Source organism: Carettochelys insculpta, chromosome 24 (assembly GCF_033958435.1).
Source record: "Carettochelys insculpta isolate YL-2023 chromosome 24, ASM3395843v1, whole genome shotgun sequence".
Lineage (NCBI taxonomy): Eukaryota > Metazoa > Chordata > Testudines > Carettochelyidae > Carettochelys > Carettochelys insculpta.
In genome coordinates, this window is record NC_134160.1 from 55,406 (window position 1) to 71,840 (window position 16,435).

The 16,435-nt window shown below is 42.7% G+C and overlaps 1 protein-coding gene across 1 annotated transcript in view; it reads left to right on the top strand.

The window, feature by feature from the left end:
• Window positions 1-16,435, top strand: part of RHBDL2 (rhomboid like 2) — a 32,547-nt gene that overhangs the window by 3,821 nt on the left and 12,291 nt on the right. Inside the window, exons 3-5 of the mRNA XM_074976621.1 lie at window positions 1,162-1,310; window positions 4,152-4,264; window positions 13,541-13,641. Of these exons, the coding sequence (XP_074832722.1) occupies window positions 1,162-1,310; window positions 4,152-4,264; window positions 13,541-13,641 (363 nt within the window). The remainder of the gene's footprint in view (window positions 1-1,161; window positions 1,311-4,151; window positions 4,265-13,540; window positions 13,642-16,435) is intronic.

A 16,435-nucleotide genomic window follows, 5' to 3' on the forward strand; every position in this document is an offset into this window, starting at 1 on the left:
TGCTGAATTTAAAAAAAATATTTGAGTGAAAATGGTTCAGCATCAGCCTTTTCTAAGTGAGCTCAGTGGGGAAGCAAAAATATATATTAAAATCGTTTTTCTGACTTGAAAATTGGTTAGTAGACAGTTCAGAAGAGCCATAACCCTATGAAAATCCACTCTCATTTCACCAATTTAATAACTTCTGAAAATTGCTAGTGCAGATGCACAGCAGAACTTATTCTACACTTGTTGACTGAGTTTCTTAAAATCCTAACTGCAGTATATGTGCTACCAGATCTTGTTGACCCGGCTGTCCTGCCTAGTCTAACTATCTTTTGATTGAGGAAATGTGCAAATGGACTGGTTATTAATTGTCCACCTCTCAATCTTTATCCAACAAGCCTTCATACCCATAGCAAGTGTTATTCCCCTAATTTTTGTGTAAAGTAACAAAGGATCTTATATGTTTCACATGCTCACTTCTGTCAGAAATTCTGATTGAACAGATATCTCTGTGGCAAACTCTAGTTTCAGCCACTTAATCTAACTGTTTCATTAAAAGTATAGGCCAAAATTTTTTTGACATGTAACCTGCTCCTCTGTGGCCTAGCAAATACATGATGGAATTTATGTTTTCAATTTTTTTTTCAAAGTCCAGTGTTCTTCTGTTATTTCCTGTACAAAACTATTGTTTGAGTAGGAATATCAGACATCAACATTAGGGAATGTGAAGCCTGAGGCTGCCTGTGCAACTTTAAGTCTTCTCCATTAGGCACAATGATTAGGTTTCAGTTTCTAGTTACCTTAGTACAAACTCCTTGTTCTACAGTACTAGTCTATCATTCAGATCCTGATTCAGCAGAACGTTCAGGCATGTGCTTAAAATCCATTGAAGTCAATGGGATTAAAGAACGTGCTTGGTGGCAAGAACCCTTTTTAAAACTGGTGTTTCCTAAAATGCCTGGTTTTGTATTTTTACTTTATCTGCTGTTTCTAGTGTGTATTATGATGATTATACACATGTATGTTAGTGTGATTATACCTTTCTGTATATAGAAGATTTGAACTCTGACATGAGACAATTACCTATTAAGGATTTGGGGATTATTGGATGAAATTGTTTATGTTTCATAATTTCAAATGGTTGTAGAAGTTATTAAAGTCTGTTATTGTTTCTAGCTGGCTGTATTCATTTATTATGCCGTTTGGAAACCCCAGAAACAGTGGATCACGCTGGATACAGGTGTCTGGAACAGTCCCTTTATTTATAGGCCTGACAAGAGGGAAGAAGCTTGGAGATTCATTTCTTATATGCTTGTGCATGCTGGGTAAGCCGCGTAACAATGGAGTCTACAAACAGTCCACCTGTGGAACTCTTTGCCAGAGGATGTTGTGAAGAGTAATACTGTAATAGGGTTAAAAAAGAATGAGAAAAATTCATGGAGAATAGCTCCATCAATGGCTATTAGTCAGTTGTGTAGGGATGGTGTTCCTACCCTCTGTTTGCCAGAAGCTGGGGATGGATCACTCGATTATTTCTTTTGTTAATTTCTTCTGAAGTACCTGGCATTGGCCACTGTCAGAAGGCAGGATGCTGGCATTGATGGACCTTTGGTCTGGCCGATTCTGGCCATTCTTATGCCCTAAACAAGATTTTCAGAAAACCCAAATGGTGATCCAGTTTGTTATTGTTTCATTATGGGTCCTGCTTCAGGATAGTGGCAAAGTAGGCAGGGCAAGACTCACTTCTCACATAGCCAACTGAAGATGAGGTGGAAGGACTAGTATGCTCCCTCTTCCCCAATGACAGGGCAGGCAGTATCAGGAGAGCACCACTTGCTGTACCCTTCATGCTGAGAATTAATTAGGAAAAGGGCAGAGGTGAAAATGGGCCACTACTGTGTATTGCTAAGAAGTGGCAACTGGTACCAGACCATACACAGCCCATTGGGCCTGCTGACAGTGGGGAGGGGTGCAACGGGGGCAGTTGCTCCAGGGCCCAGCATTTCAAAGGGCTGAAAGCTCAAGCCACCATTGTTGCTACTTTGGCAGCAGCAGTAACCGGCGCTCCTGTCCCCTTTGAGCCACTGTGCTACTCCATGCAGCTCTGAGGGATGGGGAGAGGGGGCAGCACTGTGATTTGAGTGGTGCTGAGAGCTCACTGCCCTAGGCCTCACCCCTACTACCCTTGACCCCTCCCCCAAGCCTGGCCCTCTTCCTACCTTGCCCCAGGGCCCATGGTGGCTGTCTGCCCCACTGCAGCCCATGTTAAAGCATTGCTGCACCAGTGCTGCCAGATCTACTTTAATGTCACTGCCCCTTTTGCACACATCCCTCCATCAGCATGCCTGCCATTACGGTCGAGCAGCACCGTACTTTAATATCGCTGCTCCTTATGCTCCCCCCACATCAACAGCCCTGCCAATGGGGTCTGGCAGCACAATGCTTTAGCATCACTGCCTCTTTTGTCTGCTACTCCCCAACCCCAGCTGCTAACAGGAGTTGGAGTGAGATGGGGTTAAAAGTACATCTGAGATAAAAGTGTTGCCATGGCAGTGCTGCTGTGGCAGTTCTTTAAGGCAGGGCTGGAGCTCCAGGCCATTACAGGGGTGGTAAGAAGTGGCTAGTTCTCTGTGCCTTGCCCACCCCCACCTTCCTCCCAAGGCCTCACGCCTTCCAGGATTGGAGCCAGCCCCCAGACTGACCAGCTTTTTCACTTACTTCCACTCCTGCATAAGGAGCCAGGTGAAAGTTGATAGGGCCCTACAGCTGTCTTGCAATATAATCCACCTCAAAGGAGAAGAATGGAAGACTGCTGTTTTAAGGAGAGAAACTTGGAAATATCACTCAGCCCTGGGAGGGCTGGGGCTGCTGAATAGCAACAAAATCCTTGTAGGGACTCTTACATGGTCCCACAATTATATGACCTTCAATTCAGAAGTGAGCTACATGCTGTGGGAAAAGTTAATAAATCAAACTCCCACAAGGGTGATATGGTTATTTCAAAACCTCAGTCTAGGTAATTAATTGAAGTAACCTGAGTTGGTGCTTCAGGCTGTTCTACATGAGCAGAACGCCATGAAATAGTCAGTAATACTGAATGCCACAAAGTGAAACATCAGCACCACTTTCTGCAGTAATGAGGTGTCAGTGTTTTGTTTACAAGATTAGTACAAGGGAGTATAGATACCCTAGCACTAGCAGAGCTTTAACTGCACATGAAACAGTACAGAGAAGGGCAACAAAAATGATGAAAGGCAAGGAACAAATTCCAAAGGAGGAGAGATTATACAGACTGGGACTGTTTGGTTTGAGAAGACTAAGGGGAGATGAGAGTGAGGTCTAAACAATCATGAATAATGTGAAGAAAATAAGAAAGTGTTATTTACTCCTTTACATAACAGAAGAAGCAGAGAGCACCATATAAAATTAAGAGACAGCAGCTTTTAAAACAGCATAAGAAAGTACTGATTGCAAATTACATAAAGAAATCTGTTGAAGTCATTGCTAGGATCCAAAAATACAGCTGGGTTAAAATGAGAATTAGATAAATTCATGGAAGATAGGCCAAACGAATCAGAGATGCAACCCCATTGTTTGGGTGTCCCTAGACCTCTGACTACCAGAAGTTGTGACTGGACAACTGGGGATAGATCACACAATAATTGCTCTGTTCTATTCGTTCCCTTTGATGCATCTGCCACTGGCTTGTTATAAAATAGCATACTGGGCTAGCTGGATCAGGGGGCTGAACCACTTTGGCCATGTTTTCCCCCCTTCCTCCTTTTCATTTTTATTTTATTTTATTTTGAGACCTGTACCTTAAAACAGGATGGCCCATTCGATCTTTCCACCAGAGTGGCTTATTCTGACTTACATGCAGACCTTCCAGATCCAAATGCATAGCCCAGACTCTGCTCCCAAGAAAGTATGTTATACTTATTTCAAGTTACTTGAGCATATCATTAATAATGCGTCTATTTCATCTTAATAACTTTTTAAAAAGTTACTTTGGCTATAGAAAGAAAGCATGTCACAGACTCACAGAATCACATGTCCCCCTACTGGTAGCATGCCATTTTATATGTATTAGCTATAGTGTGAGAGAACTTTAAATGTTTGTTCATTAAAATGTTGACATTTAACTATCAACATGTTTTTCCTTGCAGCATCCAACACATTTTGGGAAATCTCTTTCTGCAACTTATTTTGGGGATTCCTTTAGAAATGGTTCATAAAGGGCATCGTGTTAGTCTGGTATATCTTGCTGGAGTGATTGGAGGTCAGTGCATAACAGGAAATGGGTAAGCTTAAATAAATAAATTAAATAAAAATGATCTGTATCAGAAAATGAATGTATATTATTGCCACATTCCCTTTCATGAACAAGGTAGCTGAAGTTGTTGACATAGTGCTTTGTATAGCATTACTAGTTCTCTCAGTGTGGAGAATGTCTGACCTTGAACCTTTAACTGCAGTAACAAACAAGAAAACAACCCTATCCTTCACTGTATTCCACTCAGATGCTAGTGTCAAATTTATAGCCATTCACCCTTTCGATTTTTTCACACTCTAACTCATCCATACAGAAACATTACTACACATTAATTGTTATTGGGCAGCATTTTACAATTAACATCTTTTTAATGGACAACTAAACTGAATTAATTCTAAATAGGAATAGTAGTATGCTTTTACTATTCACTCTCAAGTCTGCAGTTTATCGACTCTAAAAAAATAGGCACAGATAACATTCTTGGAAAAGCACATCTTGAAGTTGGTTAGGGTTGCCATTTTTAGTGGGTTCCTGCACAGAAGCTCTGTTAATTCTAAATAATGAAGCAACAACATTCATTGAATCATAGAATCCTAGGGCTGGAAGATACCTCAAGAGGTCATCAAGTGCAGCCCCCTGCCCAAAGCAGGATCAATCTTAACTAATCATCCAAGCCAGGACTTGGTCAAGTCAGGACTTAAAAACCTCTAGGGATGGAGAGTCCAGAACCTCTCTAGCTAATGCATTCCAATGTTTCACCACCCTCCTACTGAAATAGTTTTTCACAATATCCAACCTAGACCTCCCGCACTGCAACTAGACACCACTGCTCCTTGTTCTGCCATCCATCACTACTGAGAACAGACTCTCTCCATCCTCTTTAGAACCCCCCCTTCAAGAAATTGAAGGCTGCTATCAAATTGCCTCACTTGTCTCTTCTGCAATCTAAATAAGCTCAAATCCCTCAGCCTCTCCTCATAGGTCATGTGCTCCAGCCCCCAAATCATTTTTGTTGCCCTCCACTGGACCCTCTCCAGTGCATCCACATGGCAGAACAGACAAGGATAGCAAAAGTAATGCTGCAGCAGCTATGAAGGCGGATGAAGGCTGCAGCAGACAGGAGACTCCCAGTCATCAGGGATCCCATGCCATTGGACCTGAGACTCCTAACTGCCAAGAACCATGTGGTGGCGGCAATGCAACAGTCCCCCCATGTTAAAAGAAGTCATGCACAGGCATCTTCCTCTGTGTACTACTCTCCTAAACTTAAGCCCTACACTGACTGGTAAATGATGACGGGAGTATGATTGTGAAATGTGGAAGTTTTTAGTCCTGGACCAGCACATAGGTGGTGGATATCAATCATTCCATTTCGAGGACTGAGATGGTAGAATGGTCTGGCTACTGCACCCATGAGTGAGCAGCCCTAATTAAGATCCACTCTGTTCACCCCACATGGGGAGGGAGCTAGGAAAGTTTCCCTAAACATAGTCCACCTCAACCCCTCTGACTGGATAACTGCGTCCAGTGAGTTCACCTTTCTGTGGTCCAAATTGAACAGTAAACTTTGGAACATGGAATATTCGGACTCTACTGGACAACCCAGACAGTAAAGTGACCTGAAAGATGCACAGCAATCATCATCCACAAGCTGTGACGATTCAATATTAATGTAGCTGCTCTGGCAGAAATGCGTAGACCATAAGAAGGACAGCTAAGAGAAGAAGATGGAGGGTATGCATTTTTCTGGAAAGGCACCCCAAAGGAAGAAAAACTAATTCATAGAGTAGGATTTGCCATCAAAAATAACTGACAAAGATCCTATTTGAAGTCCCTCTTGGCATCAATGAGCAACTCATGACTTTTCGCTCTAACCTTGCCACAAACCAAAAGCAACTGTCATTGGTGCTTATGCACCAACTTTAGGCATCAAAGATAACATGAAGGAGAAGTTCTACAGCCAGTTGGACACAGTTCTGAAAGACATCCCCAGAAAAGACAAGATTATTACCTTGGGCGATTTCAATGCCAGGATCAGAAGAGATGCAGACTTCTGGCAAACTATCATTGAGAAAGAAGGAGCTGGCAGCAGCAACTCTGATGGAATGCTCCTTCTTACAAAATGTGTGGAACCTGAGCTCATTATAACAAACATCCTTTTCTGCCAGAAAAACAAATTTAAGACCTTACACACACCTTCTCACACGTGCAATGACTAATGCTGATGACTGTTGGACTGATCACTGCCTTATTCAATCCACAATGGTGATTAGGATTGTCACCAAACAGAGAAGTCAGAGGAAACATATGATGAAAGAGCAACATACAAGGCTTGAAGGGTCCCCATTAAATGAAATGAATTCCAGATAGTGTTCCAAAAAAAGCTGCCAACAGTACATCCTGAAGATGTGGAAGAACACTGGTGTCAGATGAAAAATGCCATCATTAGAGCTTTTGGAGAAACCATTGGATACCAGTCCAGGAAGCAGCAGGACTGATATGATAAGAACGGTGTGGAAATCGAATGCTTGATTGAGGCAAAAAGGAAAGGCCTGCAAAATGACATCAGCAGCACAATGAAGAGAGAAGTGCATGCCAAGACCAAGGCAGAAGTCCAAAGTAAAACAAGGACTCTGAAAAACCAGTGTTGGCCTGAGAAGGCTCAAGAACTCCAGCATTTCGCAGACGTCTGTGATACAAGAGTCTTATTCAATGCTACCAAAGCTATTTATGGACCAAGAAATCATGGACTCAATCCCCTGAGATTGAAAGATGGTATCCAGCACTTGAAAGACAATGAAGCCATTGCTTCTCGCTGGAGGGAGCACTATAATGAGATCTTGAACCTCCTCTCCACCTTGGCCCTAGAATCCTTTAACCAAATCCCTCAGCAACTGCCTCAAGATCATCTTGCAATACTTTCTACTCTGAGTGAGATCCAAGCTGCCATCAAAGCAATGAAGTGCAACAAGGCAACCTGACTAGATGGAATCCCTGCCAAAGTCCTCCAAGAAGGCAGGCCAGAGCTCCACAAACAACTCCCATCTCCATCTGCTGATTCTCAAGATCTGGGATAGGGAGCAGATGTTGTGAGATTTCAGACACACACTTATCATCAGTCTCTTCAAGAAGGGTGATGTTAGACTGCGGAAACTATCATGGCATCTCCCACTAGCAAAGGCAGGGAAAATCTTATCCTGAATCCTTCCAAACTGACTCCTGCCACTCAGAAGAAATTATCCTAGTGTAGCTTCCAACCATTACAAGGAACTGTGGACATGATCTTCACCACCCAGCAACTGCAAGAAAAATGTCATGAACAAAACCAAGCCTTACACATGAGTTTCATTGACCTAACCAGAGCATTCAGCTCAATCAATTGTAGCACCCTGTGAACCATCCTCTCATGGATTGGCTTCCCCAAAATATTCATTAGCCTCTTGAGACTGCTTCACGACAACATAACTGCCACAGTATTGAACAACAATGGATCCTAAAGCAACCCCTTTGAGGTCAAAACAGGAGTCAAACAAGGCTGAGTCATTGCCCCATCACTGTTCTGCATCTTCATTGCCATCAACCTTCATTTCTATGATGGCAAGGTTCCAGATGGTGTGAAGATTATCTATAGAATAAACAGAAAGCTTTTCAATCTCAGGAGATTGAAGGCTAAAAGCAAGACCTCCACAACCTCAATCATGGAGCTCCAGTATGCAGATGACAACACTGTTGCTGCACTTTCTCTCACAGACTTTCAGGCCATCTTTAATGCCTTTGCTGAAGCATATGAGAATCTTGGCCTCACACTGAACATCAAAAAGACCAAGATGCTCCACCAGCCATCACCGACCAGACAATCTCATGTACCTTCTATTGAAGTCAATGGAGAACTGCTGGAAAACATGAAGCACTTCCCATACCTCATAAGTCATCTTTCCGCTAAGTCGACATTGATATGGAAATCCACCATAATCTGAGCTGTGGAAACTTTGCTTTTGCCCACCTGAGACAAAGGGTCTTCGAGAACTGGGACATTATCACAAGACAAAGCTCCTTGTATACCATGCAGTGGTTGTTCCAACACTGCTAAATGCATGTGAAACCTGGACAATATACAAGCACTATTTGAAGGCTCTTGAACAACATCAGTGCTGCATCAGGAGAGTCCTAAATAGCTCTTGGGAGGACAGGCTCATGAACACTAGCACCCTGAAAGAGTCAAACATGTCTAGCATTTGAAGCCATTATCATTCATCAACAATTCCACTGAACTGTTCATGTGGTTGGGATGTCTGGTCAGTGCCTCCCAAAACAGATTCTGTTTTCCAAGTTGGAGGAAGAACAGAGGAGCGTTGGGTGGCAGCAAAAGCGATATAAGGATGTGCTGAAGGCACACATGAAAAAGTGCAGCATCGGTGTTGACACTTGGGAGAACCTTACCCAGGACTGTCCCCAATGGAGAACCATAATCCATAAGTAAGTGGCACACTTCGAGAAGACCCATTTCACTGAAGATGAGGAGCGGTAGAAATGAAGAAAAGAGTGTCAAAAACTGCCCCATGCCTCTCCAACAGCTACCAACATGTGCCCCTTCTGTGATCAGATCTGCAGCTCCAGAATTGGGCTGATCAGCCATCAACAGACTCACAAATAGAAGGGTGACGTGAGAACAGCCTACTCGTTATCAGGTGACCACCAGGAAGACTCCATCACCAAGAAAACAAGATTTGTCTCCTTACTACTTCTAATTCTAGGTATCATGTTCGGTAACCATTTCTGGTGCTTTTTTTAATACTTTCATATTGTAAAACTGCTTGGCTACGTCTACACTAGCACACTACATCGAAGTAGCCTATTTCAAAGAAAGAACATCAAAATAGGCTACTTCGACGCATATCATCTACATGTCCTCCTGGGCTGGTGCCGTTGATGTTCAACGTTGAAGTAGCAACGGGGAATGTAGAAAGGAGCCGCCCCAGAAGGAAATGGGGAGCGTCCACACACACAAGCGCTCTCCGTCGAACTAAGGGGCCAGCAAAGCCTGCGGACGGGGTCACAGGCTGGACTAGCCCTTCTGGGGCAAGAGCAAGCCACTCCCTTAAAGGGCCCCTCCCAGACACACATGGCCTGAACAGCACGAGGTCCACAGAGCCAACAACCGGTTGCAGACCCTGTGCACATAGCATGGACCCCTAGCTGCAGCTGCAGCAGCAGCTGCAGCAGCCAGAAGCCCTGGGCTAAGGGCTGCTGCATGCGGCGACCATAGATCCCTGCAGGGGCTGGACAGAGTGTCTCTCAATCCCCTCAGCTGATGGCCGCCATGGAGGACCCCTGAAAGCCATCTATCTAACCTCTTCTTAAATATCTCCAGTGAAGGAGATTCTACCACCTCCCTTGGCAATTCATTCCAGTGTTTGATCACCCTGACAGTTAGGAACTTTTTCCTAATGTCCAACCTGAACCTCCCCTGCTGCAATTTCAGTCCATTGCCTCCTGTTCTATCCTCAGAGGCAAGGAAGAACAAGTTCCCTCCCTCTGCCTTATGACACCCTTTTAGATACCTGAAAACTGCTATCACGTCCCCCCTCAATCTTCTCTTTTCCAAACTAAACAAGCCCAATTCTTTCAGCCTTTCTTCATAGGTCATGTTCTCTAGACCTTTGATCGTTCTCGTTGCTCTCTTCTGGACCCTCTCCAATTTCTCCACATCCTTCCTGAACTGCGGTGCCCAGAACTGGACACAATACTCCAGCTGAGGCCTAACCAGCGCAGAGTAGAGCGGGAGAATGACTTCTCGTGTCTTGTTCACAACACACCTGTTAATGCATCCTGGAATCATGTTTGCCTTTTTCGCAACAGCATCACACTGTTGACTCATATTTAGCTTGTGGTCCACTATAACCCCTAGATCCCTTTCTGCTGTACTCATTCCTAGGCAGTCCTTTCCCATTCTGTATGTGTGACACTGATTGTTCCTTCCTAAGTGGAGCACTTTGCATTTGTCCTTATTAAACTTCATCCTGTTTACCTCAGCCCATTTCTCCAGTTTATCCATACCCTTTTGAATTATGACCCTATCCTCCAAAGAAGTTGCAACCCCTCCCAGCTTGGTATCATCTGCAAACTTAATAAGTGTACTTTCTATGTCAATATCTAAATCGTTAATGAAGATATTGAACAGAACCGGTCCCAAAACAGACCCCTGCAGAACTCCACTAGTTATACTTTTCCAGCAGGATTGAAAACCATTAATAACTACTCTCTGGGTATGGTTATCCAGCCAGTTGTTCACCCACCTTATAGTAGCCCCATCTAAGTTGTATTTGCGTAGTTTATTGATAAGTATATTATGTGAGACCGTGTCAAATGCTTTACTGAAGTCTAGGTATACCACATCCACCGCTTCTCCCTTATCCACAAGACTTGTTATTCTATCAAAGAAAGCTATTAGATTGGTTTGACATGATCTGTTTTTAACAAAACCATGCTGGCTGTTCCCTAGCACCTTACCACCTTCCAGTTGCTTGCAGATGATTTCTTTAATTACCTGCTCCATTATCTTTCCTGGCACAGAAGTTAAGCTGACTGGCCTGTAGTTTCCCGGGTTATTCTTGTTCCCCTTTTTATAAATGGGTACTATATTTGCCCTTTTCCAGTCTTCTGGAATCTCTCCCGTCTCCCACGATTTACCAAAAATGATTGCTAAAGGCTCAGATACAATGCAATATCTGCCACCCACACTGTCAATAAAAATGAGGTGAGCACAAAGAAATGTCTGCAGAAAGGAGCAGAAATGTAGCACTTTTAAAGACTAACAAAATTATTTATTCAGTGATGAGCTTTTGTGGGACAGACCCACTTCAGATCAATTTTTTAAATTGCTACATTTCTGCTGCTTTGTTTTGTTGGAGTACAGACTAACACACCTGCCTCTCTGTCCCTAGAAAGGGGCATTTTTAATTATGTAAGCAATAGCACACTGTGGCTCAAGTATCAATGAGTACAATACCTTATTAAAATGTTAAACTTGCTCTAAAGCCAAAGTCCTTGCTCATACAAACAAGTGCAACTCTGATGGCTTTAGTGGAGTCGTATCTGTGTACATGAGCAGTAAATTTGCACGGTTAGTTATATATCAGACCCCTCTAGCTTTTCAAGGAAATAAATAAAGGACTGTGGAAGGCTACTTAAATCCTAAAAATATGAAATACATATTAATAAATCACAATGATTTTGAAATAGAACTTTTTAGGGACAACTGTCTATTGATGAAAAGTAAAAAAAAAATCCTTTTTGGAGGGCATTATACAATATTGACTATAAGGGTTTAGTTATTGCGAAAATTCCCAAGTATCTGTATTCTCATGCATTCAGATGGAATGGAATTTTGAGTCTTCTCATAACCTCAAAACATAGCTTCAGCTGGGAGATCAATGTATTATTGCAGTGTCCATCAAGAAGATAGAGAGAGGCAGGAAGTTCTAAGTAACTGTGAACATTGGTTTTTAATTATATTCAGAATTCAGATTCTACACTGAAACAAATGAGTTTGAGGCCAGAGGACCATCATGGTCATCTGGTCTAATCAACTGCACCTTACAGGTTACAACACCTCACCAACCCACTCTGGTGATAAATCCATATCCTCTGGCTGAGTTACTGACATCCTCAAATCATTATCTAAACAGCTCGTGTTAGAGGGAACATTTGCACTAGTGTAAACCTCTGTGACCTTTGCCCCATACTGCAGAGAAGGTGGCAAACTCCAACATCTCTGCCAATCTGATCCCAGGGGAAATTCCTTCTTGATCCCAGACATGGGCTACGTCTACACGTGCACCCAACTTCGAAATAGCTTATTTCGATGTTGCGACATCGAAATAGTCTATTTCGATGAATAACGTCTACACGTCCTCCAGGGCTGGCAACGTCGATGTTCAACTTCGACGTTGCTCAGCCCAACATCGAAATAGGCACAGCGAGGGAACGTCTACACGGCAAAGTAGCACACATCGAAATAAGGGAGCCAGGCACAGCTGCAGACAGGGTCACGGGGCGGACTCAACAGCAAGTCGCTCCCTTAAAGGGCCCCTCCCAGACACACTTTCATTAAACAGTGCAAGATACACAGAGCCAACAACTAGTTGCAGACCCTGTATATGCAGCACGGACCCCCAGCTGCAGCAGCAGCAGCCAGAAGCCCTGGGCTAAGGGCTGCTGCCCACGGTGACCACAGAGCCCCGCAAGGGCTGGAGAGAGAGTATCTCTCAACCCCCCAGCTGATGGCCGCCATGGAGGACCCCGCTATTTCGATGTTGCGGGACGCGGATCGTCTACACCTCCCTACTTCGATGTTGAACGTCGAAGTAGGGCGCTATTCCCATCCGCTCATGGGGTTAGCGACTTCGACGTCTCGCCGCCTAACGTCGATTTCAACTTCGAAATAGCGCCCAACAAGTGTAGACGTGACGGGCGCTATTTCGAAGTTACTGCCGCTACTTCGAAGTAGCGTGCACGTGTAGACGCAGCCATGGTGATCAGTTAGATCCTGAGCATGTGGCTGAGAGCACCAAGGAACAAATTTGCTTTAATAGTTCAGAGCTCTCCCCATCTAGTGTCCAATCACCACCAATAGATATACAGGCTAAACAAGCCAAGCTCTTTTGTCTCCTTTCATCAGGTAGATTTTTCATTCCTCGATCATCCTAGTTCTCAGTACCTGTTCCAGTTTGAATTCATCATTTTAAATATAGGAGACCAGTGTTGCACACAACATTCCAGAGGAGGTCTCGTCAGTATAACAGTAGCACTTCCACATGTCTACGAAAAATACCTAATACCTAAAAACCTGAGGATTGCGTTATTCCTTTTGATGGCCACATGGTGTAGGTAAAGCTTTAGTTGGCATTTATTTCCTTTTGCCAGTTTCAAATTTATCTGTAAATCTAATTTCAGCTGTGATCTTTAGATTCGATTGCTGTTGATCACATAAAATGTCATCCTAAAGGTAACAGAGAGAAAGCCATGCTAATCTATATACTATCAAAACAAAAGAACAGTCCAGTAGCACTTTATAGACTAACAAAATAATTTATTAGGTGATGAGATTTTGTGGGACAGACCCACTTCTTCAGATCAGAAGAAGTGGGTCTGTGCCATGAAAGCTCATCACCTAATAAATTATTTTGTTAGTCTTTAAAGTGCTACTGGACTGCTTTTTTTTGTTTTCATCTTAAAGGTTTCATTAGAACTAAAGTACTAAGGACATGTCTGTCTTTTCAGGTTCCTTGGCTAGCTCGGTCTGTGATCCACTCCAGGCTCTTGTAGGGGCTTCAGGAGGAGTCTATGCTCTCATTGGAGGATACTTTATGAATGTTTTAGTGGTAAGGAAACAATCAGAAATGCTCAGAAAAAACAGATTCTTTGCGGGACTTAGTTCACTTTTCAGTCAATCTTATTTGTGTAAATAAGATGTTTACTTTTTTTTCAGGAAAGATGAATAATTAAGGAAAATGTAATTCCCATATATGTATTTGGTGAACAAATGCTGTCCTTGAGTAATCAAATCTTTATAGATGCTTTTTGTGCTATTAAGGGAGGAAAAAGTAAATTTATCAGTTAACAATTTTTCAGCCAAAGTGACAGTGAACTATAGAAATTGCCATTTATGATTCCAGGTAGTGCAATATTCTGTCTCATCTAGGGGCCAAAATCAGATGCTTTAGAGGTACAAGACATACCATAGTGTACCATATGAAGGTGTGTGTGTGAAGGGTACAAATGCACCCCTCACGTCCAGTTTCTCTCTCTTCCTCCCTGCTGTTGGTGCAAGGGGAGCTGCAGGGCATGATGAGGGACCTCAAGGCACCCTGTAGTTCCTTGGCCAGTTTCTTGCCTAGAAAGTGAGCCCCTGAGCATGGGAGAGAATATATTTTCCAGCATCTCTTTGGCTGCTAGCAACAGAAAAGGGAGGGTGAGGAGGGAATATTGTTTTTCATTTATTATGTTATAGTAAGATCCCAGCAGGTAACTTCTATAAAACCATTATCACTGTATAAATTTTAGTACGTTATAACAAAATAATTTTACCAATCATTGCTTCCAAATTGTTTATTAGTATCTCTTATGCACACTCATTAATGGCTATTTTGAACTCTTTTATATTTAAAAAAATTGCAGTCCACATTTAGCAAAAAAGAAACCTCGCACAGAAATTTCTGCATATAGGCCTGATTATGGACTGCAAACATCCTTCCCTGCAACCCTGTCCCTAAATCCCAGAGCTTCAGTTAGTAATTACCTGATACCCTGAAGCATGAAAGTGCACGTACCCTTTCTAAAAATACTATTGGATGTATATTCATATACATGTCTAATTGAATAGCTTTCATTTGATTGAAATAGCACAGCTTAATAAGAACTTCAACCTGTATGTTTTGAGGCTTTTGTGTCTATCTCTCACAGATACTTAAAAGTCATAAGTATCAGAGAGGTAGCTGGTTCTAAAAGGAATACAAACCTCAGCTTGAGCAAACTTGCAGTCTAATATCAGAGGGATAGCCATGTTAGTCTGTAGCTTTGAGAACAACAAGAAGTCTTATGGCGCCTTGTACACTAACAGATATTTTGGAGCATAAGCTTTCGTGGGCAAAGACCTGCTTCATCAGGGTCTTTGCCTACGAAAGCGTATGCTCCAAAATATCTGTTAGTCTATAAGGTGCCACAAGACTTCTTGTTGTTCTTTCAGTCTAATGTAAACTCTTGGTGACTTCAACATTGTTTAGCCAGAAATAACCTTCCAAAGGCTTCCTACGCATGACAATTAGATGTTTTGGTCTCTCAGTATAATTGATATGAAAGCACATGAGACCACTGTTAAGGTTTTGGATTGGCAAGTGAGTTTTATGAAATTGTGGAACATACTCCTCTTTGGTGTCTGTTGGATATGGAAGTGAAAGTCATGGGGAGTTGGGGATCAGCATTCCCTCGAAGCTGAGCATTTGGGTGGCCACCCAGTACTGATTCAAATGCCACAAAGCTGATTAGCCGAGTGCCCACAGCTGGCAGCATGTGTTTCTATTGATGGTGCGCATCTGCACATGGCTTAGTATACATAACAAAACTGATTCTGTACATGGATGGAAAAAAGTATAGGGGAATTTAGGGTTACATACATGTTGGGGAGTTTTACCACCAGTGTTTTAGTCAAAACAGAGGTGGAAAGGAGTATCTTTCTTTCTTTCGTTCTTTCAGATGAAGTGTTCTGTTGCAATCTTAACTGCAGCTTAAATGTATTTTTACTTGCCAAGTAAAGGTTTTAGCTTTAGTGATCTCTAGTGAGAAAGAAGCTGACTGTATACTGGATGGCTTTTTAAAAACATTCTGTTTGATCAGTCACCAAAGGAGGATTCTACTTTTTAAACTCTAAACATTGCTAAAAAAATAAATCATGGAAATATCTCTTCTTTGGGAAATCTTCATAGAATCATAGAACACTAGGACTGGAAGGGGCCTCGAGAGGCCATCGAGTCCAGTCCCCTGCCCCAACGGCAGGACCGACCACTATCTACACCATCCCTGATAGACATCTATCTAATCTGTTCTTAACTATCTACAGCGAGGGCAATTCCACAACCTCCCTTGGCAACTTATTCCAGTACTTGACCACCCTGACAGTTAGGAACTTTTTCCTAATGTCCAACCTAAACTTCCCTTGTTGCAGCTTAAGTCCATTGCCTCTTGTTCTCTCCTCAGAGGCCAAGAAGAACAAGTATTCTCCCTCCTCCTTATGACACCCTTTAAGATATCTGAAAACCTCTATCATGTCCCCCCTCAATCTTCTTTTTTCCAAGCTAAACAAGCCCAATTCTTTCAGCCCTTCTTCATAAGTCATGTTCTCCAGACCTTTTATCATTCTAGTTGCTCTTCCCTGGACCTTCTCTAATTTCTCCACATCTTTCTTGAATTGGGGTGCCCAGAACTGGACACAATATTCCAGCTGAGGCCTAACCAGCGCAGAGTAGAGCGGTAGAATGATTTCTCGTGTCTTGTTCACAACACACCTGCTAATGCATCCCAGAATCATGTTTGCTTTTTTTGCAACAGCATCACACTGTTGACTCATATTTAACTTGTGATCTACTAGAACCCCTAGATCCCTTTCTGCTGTACTCCTTC